Source organism: Curcuma longa, chromosome 11 (genome assembly GCF_044706935.1).
Source record: "Curcuma longa cultivar G26 ecotype Majalengka, Jawa Barat chromosome 11, ITB_CL_G26_1.1, whole genome shotgun sequence".
Classification (NCBI taxonomy): Eukaryota; Viridiplantae; Streptophyta; class Magnoliopsida; order Zingiberales; family Zingiberaceae; genus Curcuma; species Curcuma longa.
In genome coordinates, this window is record NC_133871.1 from 9215729 (window position 1) to 9237502 (window position 21774).

The following is a 21774-nucleotide window of genomic DNA, read 5'->3' on the forward strand; positions in this document are numbered from 1 at the left end:
ATAAAAGGCGGCGGGAGAAAAGGGAGGGAAACCAGGAGGCGGAGGAGAGAGAGAAAGAGAGAGAGAGCGCGCAGGGTTTGGGGCGGCATCGATCCCAAAACCCTATAGTGTCGATTTCGGCCTCGATCCACCGCCGCCGGTTTCGTTTCCTGCTTGATCCGTAAATTCCGGCGATCTCCTGCAGCTTTTGGTCGGAGGTAGAGAGAAGTTACCAACTTTGCCTTGGAGGTTGCTGGCTTCTCGGCGCCGTCTTTGGTTGGATCTACCCATCGGCGAGTTTCGGAGCCAAGAAGGTCTGTCGGCTAGGGTTTCTGAGGATAAATTTTGAGCCGATAGGTGTTGCTTGGACATGGAGGACGTGAAGCCGTCGATTGCATCGCTTGAGGGCGACGGAGGCGCCATGGAAGCTCGTTTTATTGATGTGTGCAAGGTTTGCTGGAATTTGTCGTCTAATTAATTAACACATGCGATGTGATTCTTTTGATCTGGTCTATCCGATCTTACTATTTTCCTCTTTTGGGTGATTTGCTGATTTGTTATGCAGAGTAAGCTGACTCTTGACGAGGGCATGCTTAGGCAAGCTATCTTTTTATTCAAGGAAACCAAACACTTCCTCTTGGCAAATATGTCCGCTATTGGAAGTGGATCGGTAAGGGAATTTAGGCTGTCGTTTGAGGGGTTAAGAGGTTAAGTTTGGTCGTTTCGTTATCAAAATTACTGATTTTGTAGCCTGAGGAGATCGAGAGGTTTTGGTCTGCAATTACTTTATATTGTGTGACAAAGCTTGGCAAGGGGAGACTTAACCAAGACAAGGAAGAAAATAGCATCACGCTCTGTCAGATACTGAGAATATTCAAGCTGAAGTGAGTTACTTTTCTTGTTTAATCCCTTATTGCCGTTGGTTTTTTGTGTTTGTGGGGTTGAACCTTTGTTTTCTACTTGTAGCGTTGTGGATTTCTTCAAAGAGATGCCACAATTTTGTCTGAAGGCAGGTTACATATTGAGTGGTTTATATGGTTCAGACTGGGAGAAGAGGCTTGAGGTATAAAAAGCATTCCTTTCTGTTATCTTGTCCATGTTGTCTGCCCCAGATAGTTAGAGCTCATGTTTTCTTGTTGGTTAGGTGAAGGAGCTACAGGCAAACATTGTCCACTTATGTCTTCTTAGCAGGTATTCTTTCAATCTACTGATACTTGTACTTTTGGTTGACAGTTCGAGTGTTCCAATATTATGTTTTTACAGCAACATTTGCACTGCAACCAATGATTGATGAACTTAGTTGGCTGATCACCAGTGACATTTTGCCTATCGATGAAATTTGTAATGCTATTACTTAGTTATTTTTATAAACTCTACACGACCATCAATTGGATCAGAAAAGAGAAAAATCAAGTATCACATAATGTCAAGAATCATCACTTAGTTCTTTGTTCTTGTTGACATTGGTTCTTTCCTCTATCATCATTTAGGCTAGATCGGTTGGCTTGTTTGTCCTGATTTTCTGTGCAATGCCTTTTTAATAGTTTTTGGTTGGAAATGAATGATTACTTTTATAGGGGAGGTTGGAAAAAATTATATCTCAAATTCTTTTGGTATTCGTGTCTAGCAAAAGAATTAATGGTTTCATTTTTATGATTGTCATATGTTCCATTTTGCATTCCAGTCCAGATTAACTTTAGCATTTTCACATATTTTACTACAATGTTGGCAAAATTTGATGATCTGGAAGGGATTATAACTGTGGTATTTCCTTTGTTATTGGATGATGTTGGTAAAATTGGATGAGCTGCAAAGGATTTTAACATTATTTTCAGAATTTGCCCCTTTTGTTGAATTTTTTTCCTTTGCAACTTTTAGTTAGAGACCTACTTGTCTTTCGAATGGATTTCCATTCCACATATTTAACTACAAGGTGGTGGACTGGTGGTCATCAACAAATTGTATCAATGTCTCTGTGATATTGGTATAATTGGATGAGCTGGAAGGGATTATAACTCTGTCATTTCCTTTGTTATTGTCCTTGGAAATGATTTTAACATTGTTTTCAGAATTTGATTTCTTTCCCTTTTGTTGGTTTTTTTTTCCTTTGCAACTTCTAGTTAAAGAAGCTACTTGTCTTATGAATTTCAAAATCAAATATTAGAAATGGATTTGCATTTCATGGTGCATTGTACAACACTATGATGCATTTGTTGGTAACTTCCGAACCTAGAATTAGTGTAACTGACTCCCTTTTACATTTACCTGCATGGCTGTAAAAATTTAGATTTCTAAAAATGGCCAGCATTTTGTAGCTGTTCAGACATCAAAATACCGTTACCAATTTGCAGTTGAAGTGGATGTATTTCTGATGTCTAATATACAACTTGTTTCTTATATAATCTAATTCTAGATTGAAATTGTCATACTTGAAATTATTGTATGTTAACTATATAATCTCAAGTAAGCTTATCCTGATGAGATGGATCAGGTACTATAAGCGAGCATACCAAGAGTTATTCATGCAAACTGATACAAGCAACGGTCACGATTCAACAATTTCTTCTTGTGAAAAGGGTTATATTTCTGACTACCATCGATTTGGATGGCTATTATTTTTAGCTCTCCGCATACATGCATTTGGGCGCTTCAAGGATCTTGTGACATGTACTAATGGACTAGTTTCCATACTGGTTAGTCTGTGGAACATATATTTCAAACTCCTTATTATAGAAACATTTTCTTCACTTCCAAAGCTCCTTATTACTGTTTTTTTTTCCATGTAGGCTATACTTATTCTCCATGCGCCCAAGCATATCAGGAAATTTAGTATTCAAGACTCACCAATTTTTGGTAATTATATCCTGTACCTTTTTTTGTTTCCAGTATTGTGAGTCAATCATTTGTATACTATTTCTCATCTTAGTTGTGATTGCTAATATGGCGTTCCATTTTCAGCTAAACGGTCAGATAAGGGAGTTAACCTTTTAGCTTCTCTATGCGAGAAATATGATGCCTCAGAGGACGAACTGCGAGGAGTAATGGAAATGGCAAATAACTTGATAGTGGGCATATTAAAGAAAAAACCACAAGAAACTTCAAATGCAAAGAATGAATGGCTGGCTTATATCGACACAGGTTCTAAGCCACCTTTACTGCCCTTTTACTTCATACACTTTCTAATATTTGTGTCATAATAGTTATTTCTATGTTATAGATGGCTTGACCTATTTTGATGACCTCTTGGAGGAAAAGTCATTACAGTCAAGTATACTTATCTTAGAGAAGGATTATGAAGATGCAATCCTTAAAGGTGAGCTAGATGAGCGAATGTTTGTTAATGACAGCGACAGTCTAATTGGCAGTGGAAGCTTATCTGGAGGTGCTATTAACATGTGTGGAACAAAGGTATGGCTCTGCAGCAATATGCTTTTTCAAATTTATCTCAATCCGTCTGATTGTTTGATGTTATTCAACCGTAGAGAAAGTATGAGTTAATTGCTTCACCAGCAAAGTCTATCACAAGTCCATTGTCTCCACCATGTTCTCCTGGTTCTCCTTTGAAGGGAAGTCTTATAGGGAGCGCTAAGTTGGCTCCTGTTACGCCAGTGAGCTCCGCCATGACTATGGCAAAGTGGCTTCGAAACATTATATCTCCTCTTCCTTCAAGGCCTTCGCCAGAGCTTCTCCGTTTCCTTTCAACTTGTGACAAGGATATAACCAGTGAAGTAACACAAAGAGCCAACATTATTCTTGGAGCAATTTTTCTTTCCTCTGCTTTTGGAGATAGGCATATTTCAGGTAGCATGCAGAGTTCTGCTCGGATGGATAGTATATGGGCTGAGCAGAGAAAGTTGGAGGCGCTTAAGTTGTACTACAGGGTTTTGGAGGCTATGTGTAGAGCGGAATCACATATATTAAATGGAAGCAATCTTACTTCATTGTTATCAAATGAACGATTTCATCGCTGCATGCTTGCTTGTTCATCTGAACTAGTTTTGACTGCACATAAGACTGTTACTTTGATGTTTCCTGCTGTTTTGGAGAAAACAGGCATTACAGCCTTTGATTTGAGCAAGGTCATTGAAAGTTATGTCAGGCACGAGGAAAGTCTTCCACGTGAGTTGAAAAGACATTTAAATTCCCTGGAAGAGAGGCTCTTAGAAAGCATGGCATGGGAAAAAGGTTCCTCGATGTATAATTCTTTGATAGTAGCAAGACCAGTTCTTTCTACAGAAATAAATCGTTTAGGACTATTAGCAGAACCAATGCCCTCTCTCGATACAATCGCTGGGAATTATAATGTTTCTTCTGGAGGTCTGACTCTACCTTTCCAAAAATCTGAACATTCCCCAGGTTTGTAGCATCATTATGTGAAGCCTGCGATTTATCTCTTTTCAGTGGCATCCTAAGTTATTTTTGGAACTATAATTGTGTTTGTTTGTTTGGAAGTTGGCGACTTGTTAATCATGCAAATTTATCTTAGACATGCACATAATCATATTCTTAGGAGGAGAAGCACATGGTGATGGTGTAGCTAGTTATTGCAAAATTATACAGTGTTTTTTAAGCAACCTAAGCCTCATTAAATTAGCTTCTGTCTGTTGGTTTGATCATTTCCCATTAAGGATTCACAAAGTTTAGTTTGTGAATCCTGCAGTAGTATCTGATTTCTGCTATCTGTGTTTCTAACGGTCAGTGTCGCAAGAAACTTAATTTAGGTTGTTGTTTTTTTAATAACGAAAGTCAACCATAGTTCATGTATTGCATTCAAGAAAATAGATGGTAGTTGTGTATGTGTTAACAAGTCTGTCCTTGAACAAAATTCAATGCTGAAGTTTGCTCTCTTTATCGCATGGTGACTATGCTATTGCAGCAAGCATTTCAAGCTACAGAAACCATTCCTGCTCAAATACCTAGTTTTCCCACCTTGTAATTAACGGTTTCACAGAGTTCGTTGCATCTTGTGCACCATCTTAGATTAAATCTATAGCCCATTATATGTTTCCTGACTCAGATTAAATTGTATTTGTGCTTTGGCAAAATTCTTTCCTGACTCGGATTAAATCATTATATGTTTATTCATTCCTGAAGTAATGAACTAAATGGTTATTCTCTGACTGGTGTTACAGAACAAAATGAAGACCCTAGATCTCCAAAGAAAGCATGCAATGAATACCGAAATGTGTTAATAGAACGAAACTTCCTAAAATCACCTGTGAAGGATCGTGCCTTCAGTAGTCCCAAATCTAAACTACCTCTTCAGTCTGCTTTTGCGAGGTTAATGACTTTGCATAGATATATGTTTTATTCCATTTACCCAAATGTTTCTGTTTCTGAATCGAAAAAGTGAATTTGTATTCAGCCCAACACGACCAAGTCCAACTGGAGGAGGGGAAACTTGTGCAGAAACAGGGATCAATGTCTTCTTTAGTAAGGTTAAATATGAACCTTGAATTAATATAGATGCACGTATAAATGCTGCCCTTGCAACAGAGTTGTAGTGACTTATTTGTTCTTCCAATTATTCTTTTTCCTTTGGTGCTTCATAGATTACAAAGCTGGCAGCCATCAGAATCAAAAGCTTGAGTGAAAGGCTTCAGTTGTCCCAGCAAATTCTAGAGCGCATCTATTCTCTCATTCAGCAGATTCTTGTTCACCGGACTGTTCTTTTTTTTAATCGGCATATTGATCAATTAATTCTTTGTAGCTTCTATGGGGTTGCCAAGGTACAACTCTGATGACCAGGAGTTCCTTTTCCATTTCTTGTGAGCTGTGAAAGGCATGTGAATCTTGCATTCTTTCCACAGATTTCTCAACTCAGCCTAACCTTTAAGGAGATCATATACAACTACAGAAAGCAATCACAATGTAAACCTCAAGTTTTTCGCAGTGTTTTTGTTCACTGGCCATCGAACAGCCGAAATGGAGTAATATATCTTTACTCTGTTCCATTTAAATGGAAGATTTATGAATCCATTCTGACATATATGTGAACAGAAAACAGGGCAGGAGCATGTTGATATCATTACATTTTACAATGAGGTATTTGTTCCTTCAGTGAAGCCTTTGTTGGTTGAGCTAGGGCATGCCGGTGTGAGTAATAGTAACAACAAAACCATTGAAGACAAAATTAGTTCTGATAGTAAGTTTATTTTATTTCAAAATGTGACACTATGTTGTATGAGCTATGAAGCATTGCTAAGAACATGTAAAACAGGCCAAATTCCAGGATCACCTAGGATATCCTCGTTTCCACATCTTCCTGACATGTCTCCAAAGAAAGTCTCTGCTGGTCATAATGTATATGTTTCACCTCTGCGATCGTCTAAGGTGTGCAGTTTTCTGCAATTTTCATGTCAATTTCATCAGTTTCTTGTTTATCCATGTAGATCTACTGTCCAAGCATGTTTTATAGGAGTTGGTCTCCATTATGTTTTCAACTGATAACCTTTTTCAGAATCTAAAGCAAAACAGTTGGAATAAAAATTAGGAGAAATGGATTCAATGCTTGTGCATCTAGAAAAAAAAGAATTCATTTATAATTTTATTTGATTCAAGAAGGTTTAGATAAAAAATCTAACCTTAATGATTTAGTGCTTTTCTGTAATTTATGTGAAAGCAACCTTCATTGTTTCCAGATGGATGCCTTGCTCTCTCCAAGCTCAAAGAGTTACTATGCATGTGTCGGTGAGAGCACACACGCGTATCAGAGCCCCTCAAAAGATCTGTCAGCCATCAATGACCGTCTAAACTGGTATTTCATGATCACTTGTACCATTTGACCTCCCTGTTGGATACTTTGATTCAATGCCTCTCATCTGCAGTGGAAGAAAGGTCAGTGGCAGACTGAATTTTGATGTGCTAAGCGACTTCGTCGTAGCTAGGAGTCTCCAGAATGGTGCTGCTGCCACTCCTGGCACTGATGATGCTCCTACTTCAAAGTCAGTTGTAAAGGCTGAGCAACCTGATAGCTGAAGTGTTCAGTGTGGTAGTCTAATCTATCTGATCTATGCTAACTTACCACACTTGATGATGTTCCTAACCTCTTTCACCGACTAGTTGTCAACAGGGGTCTGATACAAGCAATTAGCTCAAAACTTGGAATTCTAAAAAAAATCTTGCTTCTTTCTCACCCTCCAAGTTTCTGAATGTGTTATTTCTGAATATTTATAGCGAAAAAGGCCAGATCTAGTGTGATTGGCAATAAACGTTAGGTTTCTATGATGTTTTTCTACATGGTCAGTGATTGAGGGATGTATATATGCAAGTTTCTTGATTACCAGAAGAAAGTTTCTTTTCCTCTTGCCTATAACTGTTCTTAAAATGATTCTATATTGTTCACGGAAATAAGGTTAAGTAGATAGTCCATAAGGGCATTTATAGCATGGCGAAGACTAACTTCTCACAAAGGAGATCTCTTTTTTTTTTTTTTTTGGTTTCTTAAAATATGTTGAATAATATGTTTCTACTCCTCTTGCTTAAAAGGTCAACAAAATGCAATGCAGAGAGGAAAAATGTCTCCAAAACCTATGGTTTTAAGTCGCCGTAGCAAGAATCTTAAAGAGCCTTAGGAAATTTGTTAGTGTTGACTCAACACAAACTGTGGTAGATCTAGAAAAGACTTTTAAGTTAAAAACAATATATGCATCAATACTAACTCATCCTTTGCATTTCTAGGCTTACTAATACTTGGCTGCTGAATAATACTATGATACAGAACAATTTATTGATGGCAATTACAAATGATGACTGAAAAGAGTGGAGGGTGAAGAAGTACCTTCTTCAGTCGCTGACGATAGTGCCATACTACAATTTGCCTCATGCTTGGTCTCTGATGGGGATTCTCTTGAGTGCAACACTTTGCCAGCAAGGCCATCTAGAGGAAAGCAAAGATCGTTAAGGAATATGTATTCTAAATCATGATCCTACTGTTTAATGGGCTCTTGCATATGGTGAAGTGAGAATTAAAATAACAATGTGAATAAATTTCCTTGAACAAATCTTAAAGCATTCGAATGTCAATGATAAAAATAGAATAACAAATTCAAGAGGATTTCATATAACTATTGCCCTGTTTAAGTGGCTAGTTCCTCACCGCGAGAACAGAGTCGAGTGGATAGTCCTGATTGAGCCGAGGATCGACAAGCTTTTTCAGTTCTTCCTTTGGGTCAGGTTTGCCAAGGGCTTCCTGGAACTGCATATTTTTGATGGTATGTAAATAGAATGTCTTTTTAATTTCCTAATGATCAAAATATGGATATCATGCATAGAATGATTAGAACAACTCCAAATGCATAGACATCCATATCTGCATAAGAGAAACCAGCCGTTAATTGTGAATTAGCTATTTTATTTATACATCACATGAATTTGTTAGTGAGTTGATATTGAAAAACAGAAACCATCTTGTTTCATTCATTCTAGAGATGAAAATAGTGAGAATAAAGATGTATCTTAAACTAGAGAGAAGCTTCAATGCTTCTTACTCCGGAGGCATATAACCAAATGTACCGACAAGCTTTGATTGCAAAGCTGCACCTACTTCAGTGAGTTTTGCTAAACCAAAATCTGCAACCTTCAAAATACACAAATTTTCAGCATTCAACAAAAGTTAATCATTGGACAACATTCCTAGAGAAGTTATTATTAGGAGGAACCCCCAATTATTCATAAAACATGCAATGAATAGGTAGATTGATGAGATAAGTCACAAGAATACAGAGTAAGTGATGACGAGTCCACGGGGCAAACAATTCTGAAGACTTTTTTTACAAGAAACATATCTGCTTTCTTGCTTGAACGGAATTGTTGAATCAAAAGTTTCTCTCGACATGAAAGAGCCTCAACTTTGGTTGTGATAACCACTATGCTGGAAGTGAAATTTGACTCAGGGTCCATAGCACAGAGATGCAGTGCAGTAACAAGAATACAGGGTAAATGATGACAAGTCCACCAGGCAAACAATTTTGAAGTTTTTCTTTACAAAAAAAAAAAAAAAATCTACTTGCTTGCTTGAACGGTGTTGCTGAATCAAAATTTTCTTTGGACATGAAAGAAACTCACCTTTGGTTGGGATAAACACCATTCCGGAAGTGAAATTTGACCCATGGTTGTAACTCTGCAGCAAACTCTCTTGCGAGGTGAAGTTGTAAGCCGCCGCCACGGACGACAGGTTCTCCCCCGGATGGATCGGGTACGTCTCGAACAGGCCATAGCCCCTCGACACCGCCCCATCCCCGCAAGAGCAATTCACAATCACACTGAGGTTCGCCCCAGTCGGCACGTTATTCTCGGAGAAACTATTGAAATGGGTGAGCGCCGCAACCGTGGTCAGGTTGGCATACACCTCGCTGGCGATCCTTATGTAGGTGTACCCCGAGGGGACGCGGTAGGAGAAATTGTGGCCGAGGAATTCGCCATTGATGCAGTCGCAGCTGAAGGGGACATGGAGTCGGCTCCCGATCCGGATGCTGTTGAGGTTAGGGACGTCGGGGTTGTAAGGGCCCAGAGATCTGTAGTCGGATAAACCGAACAGGGAAGCGATGTAGCTGGCGTTGTCGTTGGGAATTACTCGGTATGATCCGAGGGCGAGGCTGCAGCCGCTCCGGCAGGCCGATTCCGACAAGGGAAGGAAGGCGGCGAGGAGAAGGAGGAGCGAGTAAAGAGAGCGCGAAGGCGTCATCTTGGAATGGGGCGATCGGAATCCCTTGCGAAGTTCCACGGCGACGCTTGCGCTGCAGCTTCCGGTGAAGAGACAGAGCGAGAGAGAGAGAGAGAGAGAGAGAGGGCAAACGTAGTAGTCATCTGTGGTAGTTTTGAATTGGACGAATGGGAAGGCGAAACGTGTCGGTCCGATGGGACATGGCAACGGATTGTTTACGCCGGCGAGTCCTTTGCTTTGACCGTCTACTCGGTTCGTTGGTGGCGTTGTTGACTTGACTATGAGGTATTCAAATGGACCCCGTTTGCTAGCCCCAATTATAAAGAGGGTAAAGAAGGATTGCTTTCGAGATATAGTTGAGCTAGTTACGTTGGAACAGACTTACAGACGAGTGCAAGGGTTCAAATCTCGACGAAGCTGAGTAATACCCTCCTCTGTCATGACCAACTATGATCGTGGGATCAATCGTGTGAGACCGCTGGGGTGGTGGAGTGGGACCAACCGTGTGAAGCCGCTGGAGTAGTGGATTCTACCTTTTTGTAGAAGAAGAGTAAAGAAGGATTGCCTTGTATTGGGTCCTCTTTAGTTGTCACTTTGTTACGTGTAGTATTTGAAATATATATTTTAGATTTTTTTTCAAAAAGAAACCATTTATTTTCGATAAAAATACACCATTTTTTTTTGTTATCATAAAAAGTATCCAAATTAAAAATATATCAAAAGACACTTCGTTTTATTTTTTATCTTAAATTATTTTTATTCTCATATTATTATACAACATCAAAGAGGTTTCGATAAAAAAAAATACTTCATTTAATTTTTATTCTCATATTATAATAATTTTAACTAAAATGCTATATATATAATATTAAATTAAGAGTATTTTTAAAATAGAAAATTGAATGCCCTTTTGATATTTTTTTAATAAAATAAATATTTTTCTAAGAATGATAAGCTAAAATTTGAAAGAAAAAAAAAAGTAAGAGTAGAATTATTAATTTAATGACCCACTAAAATAATTATCCAATATGAGAGTATTACAGAAGTCTCTGCTGTTCTAATTACCTTAAACAATAAGAAAGAACAAATGCAACAACTAAAGAGAATAAGAGTAGCTTTTTCTCATTTATTTCATGCTAAATCATAATTTTCTTAGACTTAAATCTTTGACAAGAGTAGCTTTAGAGTTCATAATTGAACACATAAAATCATCATAAACTTTTGATGGCTCACTGTGAATTCCAAGAGATATTCTACTTCATCACTGATTGGATGCAATGAGCTTCATTGAACCAGAGGCAATTTTCCTCCATATATATCTGGTATCTGTCCCTCGTCGATCTCCTCCAGCAAAGTATCTTTCAGATTCTTATCCTCGACGAAGACAATCTATTGGAAAAACTTCAGATTTGTTTCAAAACTAACATTAAAAAAAAAAACTAACAGAGAAGATTACCTTTTTCCTGGTGTTGTTATCAATGAATGGGTATATGATCTTCCATGCCTTCATGAAAAGATAAGGTACATGAACTAAATAGGCTTTCCCGAGCCTTTCCGGGTAGCAATTCTGCAAATGACAACCGCAAACAAGTTTTCGATACTTAATCACTGATGGTCTACGGTTTCACTTGGCAAATATTCTGTGAGACAGACCTGCATGATGTCGAGAGCAGCTAAATACCCGCGAATATCGCAGTTGGAATAACCCCAACCTTTAAGATCTACAATGCCAATGAACTTCTCTTGTCCAGCAGGTATACTGCAAGTTCATACCCTTTATCAGAATTCTATTCTATGTACTTAAGTATACGACATTCCTGTTCATTCGATAAAACAAAAAGATTACCTTGCACAGATATTGTCGAGGACATAAACACAGAAATCTGAAGTCACAAGAAAACAAGGGCATATATGAGATAATAGTTTCCAGTTCCCTTCCTAATATTTGTGAGGGTATCGACTGAGGACTTACTCTTGAATACGTGCATGTCCCGATTGGAAGAGAAGTGTCTGGCTGCAAATATGATCCCGATCGGGCGGCCTGCCTTGTCGACTCCTTGGATGCATACCTTTTTCTGAGCAAGTTCGGTCTTGACTTCTTCCTCTACGATGAAACCATTAGGCACTGCAGTTTTTCTCCAGTTTAGGTACTTCAAGAACATAGCAGCAGCCTTGTTGACATCGTGATCTCGCGCCCGCAAGAACCTTCGCAGCATCAAGTCATCGACTTCCTGGATCATACCAATTTGACAAACTGAAGGTTAACGAATAAGTAACAGAATGATTTCAGATTTCAAGCAGAAGGACATGATGAACTAGAGAAGGAACTTATGGTCAACTTTGAAATAACCAAGAAGTAACAAGAACATGTAATTGTTGATGCTAACAAGAGCATGTAGAGGAGAATGAACAGTCAGCAACTGTCGATGCTTTAGAATGGTCCACTAGAAAATAAGCCACGAAAAAACTTGCATATGAACTATAAGAATTTCCATTTCCCATGAAAAAATTACTGTTATGGTGTTATGTACCAAGTTGTAGATCCATATACTCCCTACGGTTTTACCTATTTACAACTTGTTCGAAAACACCATAACAATTATATTTTTCATTTTTTTCTACAAGAAATCGACAAAGACATCTTGTTACCGGGTAGAAAGACCACGGAACAACTTACAAAGATATATACAATTTGATTAAACATCAAAACTGTAATAGTGAACAATTCTTGAAGAACAATGTCAACTTTGAGAGATTTATCACGAGTCCTAAAGCATCAATACTAATATCGAAAGTTGAGGGAAGAAGTAGACACAAGTTTAAACTTGAAGAATAAATAATTATTCACCTAAATAACATGGCAACAAGTGCTAGGTTCTGTTGAAAAAAGTGAATGAAAAATGGAGTCTAATGTATATGAGAGTTTAGTCCTACATTGAGAGTTTGGTGGTATTGTGATGTTGGGATATAATCAAAGTTTCATATTGAAAATACATAGAAAAGATCCTGGGGTTATAAGATGGTGATATCTATATTGATAAGAGGTCTTTTGTGTAAAACCCAAAAACAAAACCATAAGGGTGTGGATCAAAAGTGGACAATATCATATCGGACCTGAGATATATGTGAATTTCATCTATTCTAACAGGTGTCATGTGGGGACCCTGAATGATTGGGGGACTCCTAGTAAGATACAATTAAAGTTTCACATTGAAAATATATGGAAAAAATCGGTTATAAGATGAAAATATTTATATTGGTATGAGGCCTTTTGGATAAATCCCAAAAAATAAAATCACGAGGGCGTGGATCCAAAGTGGGCAATATGTTTTGGAGATATATATGGATTCCAGATCTAACATGTGATTGATTTATATTGAATCACAACCTTTTATGTTGTGAACATGTATGAGTGAGAGGCTCTGTCAAGGTCTGACCCATGCATCGAATGTCCAAGGTAGTCTCGGCCGATCAGATAAGTCTGAATCTTTTTGTATGTCCAACTGGTTCATCAGTTTGGAACTCCCTATCTGCTTATTATTCTATGATTTTTTTTTCCTAATGAACTGTCTTTTAACTATTTTTGCATGCGCAAAGGACATCTCATTAGACAATGACCATTTGCAATAAACAGTCAATTAGTTGCATCTGCCTTCCTACTTGTCAACGCCCACAATGATGAAAAGTAACTAAGCTGATCATGCAAACTTTCTTTTTCAAACTTTTTCACAAATTTATTGATAATAAATGATGATATTGATTGATGAAACAAACTCGTTCACTCCAAAGAGAGAAAATTTCAATCTATGACTTTCAGATATGACCATAAAACATCTTAATCAGAAGGAGAAAAAAAACTGCAAGATCATCAGAAGTCGATTTTGATGAACCATTGATTTTGAAAACCTAGAATCGCCGCATCACCAGTTTGTGAAATAATAGGGATTCTTGCGGAGCAAGGGTGCTAGTGTACTGGAATCTTTTCGAACCCTAAATTTGACTGGCGACGAGAATGGAACCCTTGTTAAAAACTGGAATTTGGGGAGTAAAAGAAGGAGCTGGGGAGAAGATGAACTGGGGGAAGAAAGAAAGAGGAGCGGAAGAGCAATCTGACCTTGGAAGCTGGGTCTTGAGCTTCGACAAGTTCCCTCAAAAGAGCCACCTTTTTCAGCTCGCCGTCGTCGCTGTGGTCTTCGACGCCGCCGATTGGGGTTTCCGCCAGCTTCCTCTCGGACTCCATTGCCGGCGTCGCTTCTTCTGCTGCTTCTCTGCCACTCTCCTTCTTGTTACGGAGATTGAGGCCGGTGGGCGAGGCGACGTGGGTGTGGATAAGAAGGGCAGCGATGCTCTTCTACGAAGGTGGGACGAGCTCCGCCATTAATGAATACAATCTGCTACAGTACAACTCCCGGGAACATGGAGATGACATGAATGAGAGGAAATGTCAATTAGCCCCCTGTAAAACTTATATTTGTGTGGATTTCCTCGAAATTTTACCCTAAAATCTAACTGGATGAGATTATATTAATTTCAAAATCGGCCAAAATTTGAACTCGATTCTTTTGAAAATTTATTTATTTATTAATAAATTTGTTTATGGACTTTATTTTTGACAATTGTTTAAATTTATTTGTTTAATTTAAATTTTCACATAGATTTTCTTTTATTATTTTACAGGCTTGGATATTTTTTAAAAAAATAAAAAATTAAATCTACGATTATTTTACAGCATTTGAATGAAATAATACCGAAGATATTACAATTAATGCCTGATTTAGTTGATGATAAATCCCATTCATCAATTAATTAATCCAATAAATATTGAGTGATTAGCATGGCTTTCGATAAAGTTGATCAATACGTTTACCGAAAATCTAACCACCTAAATTAATTATTGGGAAAATGATGGTTTTGAAAAATACTAAATACATTAAAAAAATAAAAGTCAATTTGATACATTCATTTCTTCTTCAACAACAAAAAATGAACGCATCAAATTGATTTTTATTTTTTTATGCATTCATTCATCAGCATGTGAACACATAATATAATGAAAAATGATACGTTGTATGAAAAATATAGTATAAAATTTAATAATACATTCAACTGCAGATATGGATTCCACTGCATAGATATGGGATCCACTGCATAGAATATGTTATGTTGAATTTCATGTTACATTTTTCATGTAGTGTATCATTGCTCTAATATAATATATATGTATATCTTTTATATATATATATTTATTTATTGTACATCCATCTCCATTATGTGAACACATAGTATTATATATATATATATATATATTACACAATGTAATACTAAAAATTTAAAATATAATATTTAAAAAACGCAATAAACATAAGTCAATTTGATATGGATGAAGTTTTCGTGGATACGAAATTATTATTCATTAATTAAGATTTATTATACAGAAGATTTATTGTAGATATATATACACACCCATCTATTCGTTAGCATTATGTGAACACATGGTGTTATATATATATATATTTTTAAGATTTAGAAATTAAATTATAATATTAAATATAAAAAAATTAAAATAAAATTATAAAATATAAAATGACATTATTTACTATTTCAGACGTTCAAAATTCTTTCGGGCATCTGATTCTGATGTCACGCATGATTACATATTTTAAGATATGTAAAATATCACTCTTCTGTATATATATATATATATACTATGCATCCATTTGTAAACATTTCATTCCATAAACATAATATTAAAAATTTAGGAGGTAAAATTTAAAATTTAAGATATAATATTTAAATTAAAAAATAATTTTTTAAAAAATAATATATTAAATACTCACCAAATACTCATATTAAAATTTTTTTGTTTAACATTATAATCTAACCTCTAACAAACACAGTTCGTTAAATAAAAAACTCCCTGAAATCAAATCCTCTAACCAATCCCATCTAATAGTATATAAGATAAGATTTTTGATGTTGCCGTTTATGTAATAAATGTAGATATCCTAAAAATTTTAAATCAATTTCGAATTTAAAAACCTGAAAATTTCCAAAATCATAAATATAAAAAAATTCATTTGGTTAAAACTATAGATATCCATCGACACTTGAGTGATTAAAACAACTAGACGCCAATTAATTAAAAATAACACAAAGTAGGATGGTAAATATGCCATGCAATTTTAAAAAAAAAACTAAACACGAGTTTATTGTCTACGTAAATGCACGATATGGTTCGACACAAAAATTTGATTTGATTTGAACCAAACTGAGCAAATAATAAAGAGTGTAATTGTATTTTGATATTTGCTACCATTAAATTGAGTTTGTCCGTCAATTCAAGTACAAAACAAGCACTCAGAAGGCAACGCCATCTAAAGACTGCAGACCATATTGATAACTTTAATCATCCTCCTCGTTAAATTTTATTTTCTTAGTAGCTGGCTGATGAAGACCAACCTGCCAAAAAATAAAAATAGATCAATGGAAACACATAATTAAATCTTCGCATAATAATCTTAAGGAAAAGTCAAAGGTTGTTAAAGAGCCATTTTTTATCAAAGATGCTCCAATTACTATTCAATAATATATAATTATCTAAATATCTTTCAATATTATTCTATATTATTCAGAATTCATATCCAATCTTAATTTTAAACCCAAACACATTACAACAATACGATTTTATAACTACACCATGACACGTTATAATAACTACAAAATTATAACTCTTATAACATGAATTTCTATCCTTCTTATTCATGTTATAATAACTACGATTTCATAACTATGTATAGACAAACGACAAATAACAATACTAAAAAATATTTGAATAAATATACATAACAAAAGCACAAGGTTGGACACCAAAGAAAACACCCCTTTGATAATTTGAAAATAAAAGAACAACCTTTTCATTTTTGCCCATAATCTTAAGTGTGTATGTGTATATATATATATAACATAAACAAGAAAAAAACAATTTCACTTACAAGGTCTGGGCACTCGTAGTCGATGCCAACAGCCTTGATTCTCTTGCGCCGCTTCTCTTCCCGTTTAATGATGCCTTGAACCCTGTGTTGGTGTTGATCAGGTGTTCTTTCCTGAGCATATACCAAGGAATGGAATTAAGAAAACAAGAGAAGCAAAAAAATTGTCTTCTGATGAATTTAGATTTACATGGATCCCATCCAAACACCAGTCTTCGATATTCTACAGACATCGATAAACCTTAGCGTATATATGCGACTACATGAACAATCAGATAAACTTAAACCTTGCTACATATAAGATCAGATAAATCTTATATGCATCTATATGCGAACAGGGGATGTTCTCCCCACCAAAAAAGTAGTCTGCAAAAGTAATCGAGGAATTATTGATAAACCTTACTGATTCTGTATGATATCTGTATATCTAATACGAGTTGAAACATTAGCCTTCATTCAATCACTATCAGATGCAATTATAAAAAAGGGTAACCCCAGGAAAACACGCCCCACATGAGTAATCAAGCAACAATCAAAAAGGAAAAAATTAGAAAAGAGAATGGATAGAATCTCAAGAACCCCAATCGGACAATGGATCAGGTTCGTGCCGATCGAGTGGATGTGATCGACCCACATTAATAAAGTGTCACTCCGGTAAGTACCTTGTTGTGCTGCGTTCGTGCAATTCCTATCCAATCTTTTCTATTGTCTCTCCAATTAGCACATTTCCACCTATAAAATAAAAAAGGGAAGGACAACGATTAGAGATATCTTACTATACACACCATGAAGCCATCCATCGAACTGAAAGAAGACTAAGTAAATAATCATTAAGTAGATGCATAATCATAATGTTGTGGTGATTCCCTGCTAAAATATTATCGAGTTGTATAACAATATTGATTCACAGATGTGCATCAGAGCCACTAAACAATAGTGATTAAAAGTAGCACCTAAAGACCATGCTCGCACCAGAATGGATGCATAAAATTATATTATGATTCGTGTTGGCAAGGCAAAGATTTGGCTCTCAAAAAGAGATTATCTAGCATTGATTGCAGTCATAAAACATAAGTTAAAGAAAAAATAAAATCTTTTTAATCAAAAATTAAAAATCCATAAAAAGAGTATAATTATCTTCGCTACAAATTTAAGTATCCGGTAAACAGTAGAATATCGATGCTGAATTGTATTGAAACAATATGGGTCGGTAAAGTATGGACCAACTTCAACTCTCTGATCACGTCTCACTTGACCTATTACATCCTATAGATAGCTTACTTGTCCTTCTTGGTCACTGTTCAGAGTTTATACCTCTTAGAAGAGACCAAAACAAAGACATATAACACCCAGTATGAGTAATATATGTTTGGCAGAAGATACGAGTACTATTTATCACCACTGAGTTGGTTTCAATGTCAGTCCACATGTGGAACAAAAAATTCCACTCAAGCAGTTTGTAACCATGAAGAAATGATCTCTTCCTTTGTTTTTTCTTAATTTTAAAATGTGGACTTAATTAACAACAAACCAAAACACCAAAAAATCACATGTGTTCTTGAATAATCTAATTCTTGAATATATTAAGTTGGTTTTAACTAATAAACTGGCATGGCCTGAATAATTTAATTGATAACAAAGATCACATATACAGACACAAATAGCTGCATAAAACACTTATTAAAACAATTCCAAGAAATATAAACCTACTAGCACAAAATTTGTTAAAACATGAACATAACAAAATGTTAAAAGAAGGATCCAGTATTGAGAAAGTCTTTGACATAATACATTAATGAAAAAGAATTTTTCAACAATACATAGAAACTTACAGCTTTGGATGAACACGTTCAGGTGGGATAAGATGAACCTGAAGGTTGTGCTCAAACAGAAGATAATTATTAATCTCATCAGCTACAACCTTGGCAACCTACAAATTATTAACATGTATAAATGTAGTGAGAATGATTTATAAAGGAATTTTCACAAATTTAGCAAGAAATAAAATTACCTCTGGATTTTCAAATTCAAGGAAACCATAATGCTTAGAATTTCCTGTCTGCAACAAACCAACAAAAACAATTGAAGTAATAACAGAAGACTACTATTATGTTCAAGGCCATTGAAAGATGCATCCATGAGAAAACATATGAATTCCTAAGAGAGGTAAGAAGACATTTATACAAATATAAAAATATATTGCCGCAATAAACAAAGAAAAAGGAAAAGGGCATTTTTTCCCTAAGGAATATAATAAATAAATAATAATGAGATAAATATACAGAACAGCTAATTTATAACATTCAGCTAGGAACTTTATTTAACATGACATTCATTCATTTTGTGATACTAAGATAATATTTTTAGTTACATCTCTTAGACTGCATTTTAGATTTCAAAAACGTCCAATATAAATGCAAAAAGTGATTACATCCCATTATAACCACGAAACTCTGAAAAAGATTACAGCTGGAAAGGCAAGGCTGAAGCTTTGCTAAAAAAAGTAGTTTTGGTTCTCCATCACCTTGATGGTTCATAGGAATAGCTATTATATATTCCTATGTAATAAGTATTCCTATGTTTGGTTAAAAAATTGACTCAGAATACCAATTTCTAGTCAATTCACTTCTCCAAAGAACACCAATTGTAGGATTCAAAATGTATTATTGTAGGCTGCAGCTCGTCATGTTCCAGGTCCAAGATGATTCATCACTTTAATCAGCTTTCATTAGATAGAATCTTGTCTAGTGTCATTCTCTCATTCAAGTCATTTTACCCTTCATGAATATAGAAGTCAATATTTTTTCCTTTGAATTCTCATTCCACGAGGGATCCATTTTCCATTTCAACCTTTTACAATAATAGCATAATTTTTCATCAACAATCTTCTATAAACCAAGATCAAGAAGCTTTAGTTGCTCAGAACCTCAACAATCTTTTTTTTTTTATTTTTCTCATTTCTCACTTCTAGAAAGCAACATCGAGAGAAATAGTGCATTGGTTAAATGTTTTTTCTATTGCAAATCCCAAGGGGTAGTTTGATTTGTAGAATCATGGAGGACCTTGTGGGCATTAATTTGGACATCACACATTACCGTGTTTGTTTGCCTTCATATATAACTTCTCGACAGCATTTCTCCATCAAAGATAACACAGTAAAATCATCTGCCAACAAATATCAACCAACAAGAGAAGAAATGTACCTTCCTACTCCTAGCAATTCTCACATGCTTAATTTTTCCAAATTGACTGAAGAATCCTGACATCATCAAAGTTTGCAATGTCTTTTACCAATGAAAATCCAAGATTTTGTTTTCTATTGAGGAAAAAATAACAAATGTCACCTTTCATTTGTTCTTCATAAAATCCATGGGGAATGTGACCAATATACAATACTGTTGATGTATTCTTGGCAGGTTCTTCTTCCACTTTTGCAAGTTTCCGTCTTGGACCTCCTTCTAAAGGCTGTTTTGGACCTCCTTCTAAAGGCTGTATGGGAACATTGTTTATATTAAGATTTTCTAAAAGGCTGATGGAAAATTAGAAGAACAGGGAACTCTAATATAGCTACAAATATAAAAATGTACCAAAAAATCAGCTGATTCATTTTTAGGATGAGAAATTGATAGCTGAGATGTCTTCTTCGACTTCTTTTTTAAAGCTTTCTTTGCCTTTGCACCCATTTCACTTGAATTCCTGCATCAAGATCCACCAGAAGCTAATATATTATGATGATAGCTAAGAAGTAACATAAAACAGTTTTAAGGTAATACGAGATCGAATCTCAAAAAAAAAAGTTATTTAAAGTATTCTCTGCATGTAGATAGAAAAAAAAATCACGCCTCCATAAAAGTTGATAACTCCATAAGCCATAATAGCTGATATTGCACGTCAAATTTTATACGATCCAAAAGAAGAACAAAAGGTTATCTGTTCCTATCTTGGTGCGAGATTCCATTGCCAAACACGGTAATTAACCTATCAAGTACTCTATTTCCGATAAATAAAAAGGAATTAGAAAATCCCTAAACATAATTATATCGAACAGAAGGTGCAAAAAAACATATAAATAGCAGGAAAAAAGGGAATTTGTACCGGTATATCAACAAAATAATATCAGAAAAAGCAGAAAAACAGTCGATAAAAACAAATCAACTTGAAAACATAAATAGATGACGAAAAAAACATATCCATTGGCAGAAGGGAATGGAGACGGAAAATTATGAATCAGAAATCGGACGAACAAAGTTCGCGACCCAGAGAGAAAGGTATTCGAGACTAATGGGGGAACATCGGCCTGAGAGATCGGGGGAACAGAGGTCTCGAGAAGAGGGAAGTACTGAGCTGTACCGACGGAGGGGCAGCCGGGAGGAGAGACTGACCTGCGAGCTCGGAGGAACGAGACAACTAGCGGAAGGTCGAGGAATTACCTTCAGGAGAATCGAGTGCCGGCAACGGGACCCGTCTACCACCGGCGAAGCTGCAGCGTGATCGGTACGAAGATCGCTAGAGGGATAAAGCGAGGACGAGAGCGGCCGCAGGTCTCCGTCCGGTTGCGGGGCAAAGAGGGGTTTCTTAGGGTTTCTATATATATATATATATATCTTGCGAATATTCGCAAGTATCTAAATTGGCTCGCATATCTAAAATCATGATTTAGCAGTAAAAAATTGATTTAAAAAATTAGTTTAACTAAATCAATTAACACAAATAATTAAGAAATTTCACTCAAAAACCGAAAAGGAGACCATTTGTTTTGTGCAAAAATTAAAAAAAAAGCGTTGGTTATTTTTATTGTCATTAAATAATCTATTTAAAAAATAAAATACTTTTTTAAAAAATAAAAGAACACGCAAGCCACAAAATTACTCCAACTTATAAAAAAACTACACGTAGAGTATTGTCATATTAACATACTATTTATTAATTTAGTTAAAATTATTTAATTTAATCAAAAACCATTTCAACAGTAGTCTAAGTATTGTCAGAGCCATTGTTAAAAATAACAGTAACTACGGTCATAAGCCTTTTTGATATTCTTTAAAAATATCAAAAAAAAAAAAGGTTTTTTTTTTTTTTGCCTATTTATTTTCAAGGCAGAATGATCATTCAATCATTGCTAGTTTCACACTATCGAATTCA

At 35.6% G+C, this 21774-nt stretch overlaps 4 protein-coding genes across 4 annotated transcripts; 1 reads left to right on the forward strand and 3 right to left on the reverse strand.

The window, feature by feature from the left end:
- The first annotated feature begins 93 nt into the window (after positions 1–93).
- LOC141838634 (retinoblastoma-related protein) lies at positions 94–7272 on the forward strand. The gene is made up of 18 exons (XM_074726163.1): positions 94–430; positions 545–649; positions 730–863; positions 946–1042; positions 1124–1170; positions 2471–2672; positions 2766–2832; positions 2938–3117; positions 3197–3387; positions 3462–4335; positions 5112–5259; positions 5345–5417; positions 5532–5708; positions 5790–5909; positions 5980–6124; positions 6200–6312; positions 6621–6736; positions 6807–7272. Exons 1-18 carry the CDS (start codon positions 350–352, stop codon positions 6955–6957), a joined length of 3021 nt encoding a protein of 1006 aa, XP_074582264.1. The 5' UTR covers positions 94–349; the 3' UTR covers positions 6958–7272.
- A 1192-nt stretch (positions 7273–8464) lies between these two features.
- Positions 8465–9664, reverse strand: LOC141837069 (chitin elicitor receptor kinase 1-like). Its single transcript, XM_074724540.1, has 2 exons — positions 9046–9664; positions 8465–8550 (listed from the first exon to the last, which is right to left on the reverse strand). Exons 1-2 carry the CDS (start codon positions 9662–9664, stop codon positions 8465–8467), a joined length of 705 nt encoding a protein of 234 aa, XP_074580641.1.
- A 1025-nt stretch (positions 9665–10689) lies between these two features.
- LOC141840796 (uncharacterized) lies at positions 10690–14071 on the reverse strand. Its single transcript, XM_074728863.1, has 6 exons — positions 13758–14071; positions 11616–11874; positions 11490–11526; positions 11297–11402; positions 11100–11210; positions 10690–11032 (listed from the first exon to the last, which is right to left on the reverse strand). The coding sequence occupies exons 1-6, from the start codon at positions 13881–13883 to the stop codon at positions 10928–10930; spliced, it is 744 nt and encodes a 247-aa protein (XP_074584964.1). The 5' UTR covers positions 13884–14071; the 3' UTR covers positions 10690–10927.
- A 1752-nt stretch (positions 14072–15823) lies between these two features.
- LOC141840167 (uncharacterized) lies at positions 15824–21185 on the reverse strand. The gene is made up of 9 exons (XM_074728072.1): positions 21063–21185; positions 20220–20328; positions 19977–20121; positions 19836–19891; positions 18644–18691; positions 18465–18562; positions 17295–17364; positions 16636–16746; positions 15824–16102 (listed from the first exon to the last, which is right to left on the reverse strand). Exons 2-9 carry the CDS (start codon positions 20313–20315, stop codon positions 16046–16048), a joined length of 681 nt encoding a protein of 226 aa, XP_074584173.1. The 5' UTR covers positions 20316–20328; positions 21063–21185; the 3' UTR covers positions 15824–16045.
- Positions 21186–21774: the final 589 nt, after the last annotated feature.

Excerpts from the sequence above, each read along its gene's own strand:
- LOC141837069 (XM_074724540.1), bottom strand. The coding sequence starts at position 9,664 with ATGACGCCTTCGCGCTCTCTTTACTCGCTCCTCCTTCTCCTCGCCGCC. Across the intron at positions 8,551-9,045 it reads GGTGTTTATCCCAACCAAAG|ATTTTGGTTTAGCAAAACTC; the intron begins GTGAGTTTCTTT and ends TGAAGGTTGCAG.
- LOC141840167 (XM_074728072.1), bottom strand. The coding sequence starts at position 20,315 with ATGGGTGCAAAGGCAAAGAAAGCTTTAAAAAAGAAGTCGAAGAAGACA. Across the intron at positions 19,892-19,976 it reads TTATGAAGAACAAATGAAAG|GATTCTTCAGTCAATTTGGA; the intron begins GTGACATTTGTT and ends TGATGATGTCAG. Across the intron at positions 18,563-18,643 it reads TTGAATTTGAAAATCCAGAG|GTTGCCAAGGTTGTAGCTGA; the intron begins GTAATTTTATTT and ends AATAATTTGTAG.
- LOC141840796 (XM_074728863.1), bottom strand. The coding sequence starts at position 13,883 with ATGGAGTCCGAGAGGAAGCTGGCGGAAACCCCAATCGGCGGCGTCGAA. Across the intron at positions 11,211-11,296 it reads CTGCTCTCGACATCATGCAG|AATTGCTACCCGGAAAGGCT; the intron begins GTCTGTCTCACA and ends TGTCATTTGCAG. Across the intron at positions 11,033-11,099 it reads ATAACAACACCAGGAAAAAG|ATTGTCTTCGTCGAGGATAA; the intron begins GTAATCTTCTCT and ends TTTTTCCAATAG.
- LOC141838634 (XM_074726163.1), top strand. The coding sequence starts at position 350 with ATGGAGGACGTGAAGCCGTCGATTGCATCGCTTGAGGGCGACGGAGGC. Across the intron at positions 6,125-6,199 it reads AGACAAAATTAGTTCTGATA|GCCAAATTCCAGGATCACCT; the intron begins GTAAGTTTATTT and ends CATGTAAAACAG. Across the intron at positions 6,737-6,806 it reads ATCAATGACCGTCTAAACTG|TGGAAGAAAGGTCAGTGGCA; the intron begins GTATTTCATGAT and ends TCTCATCTGCAG.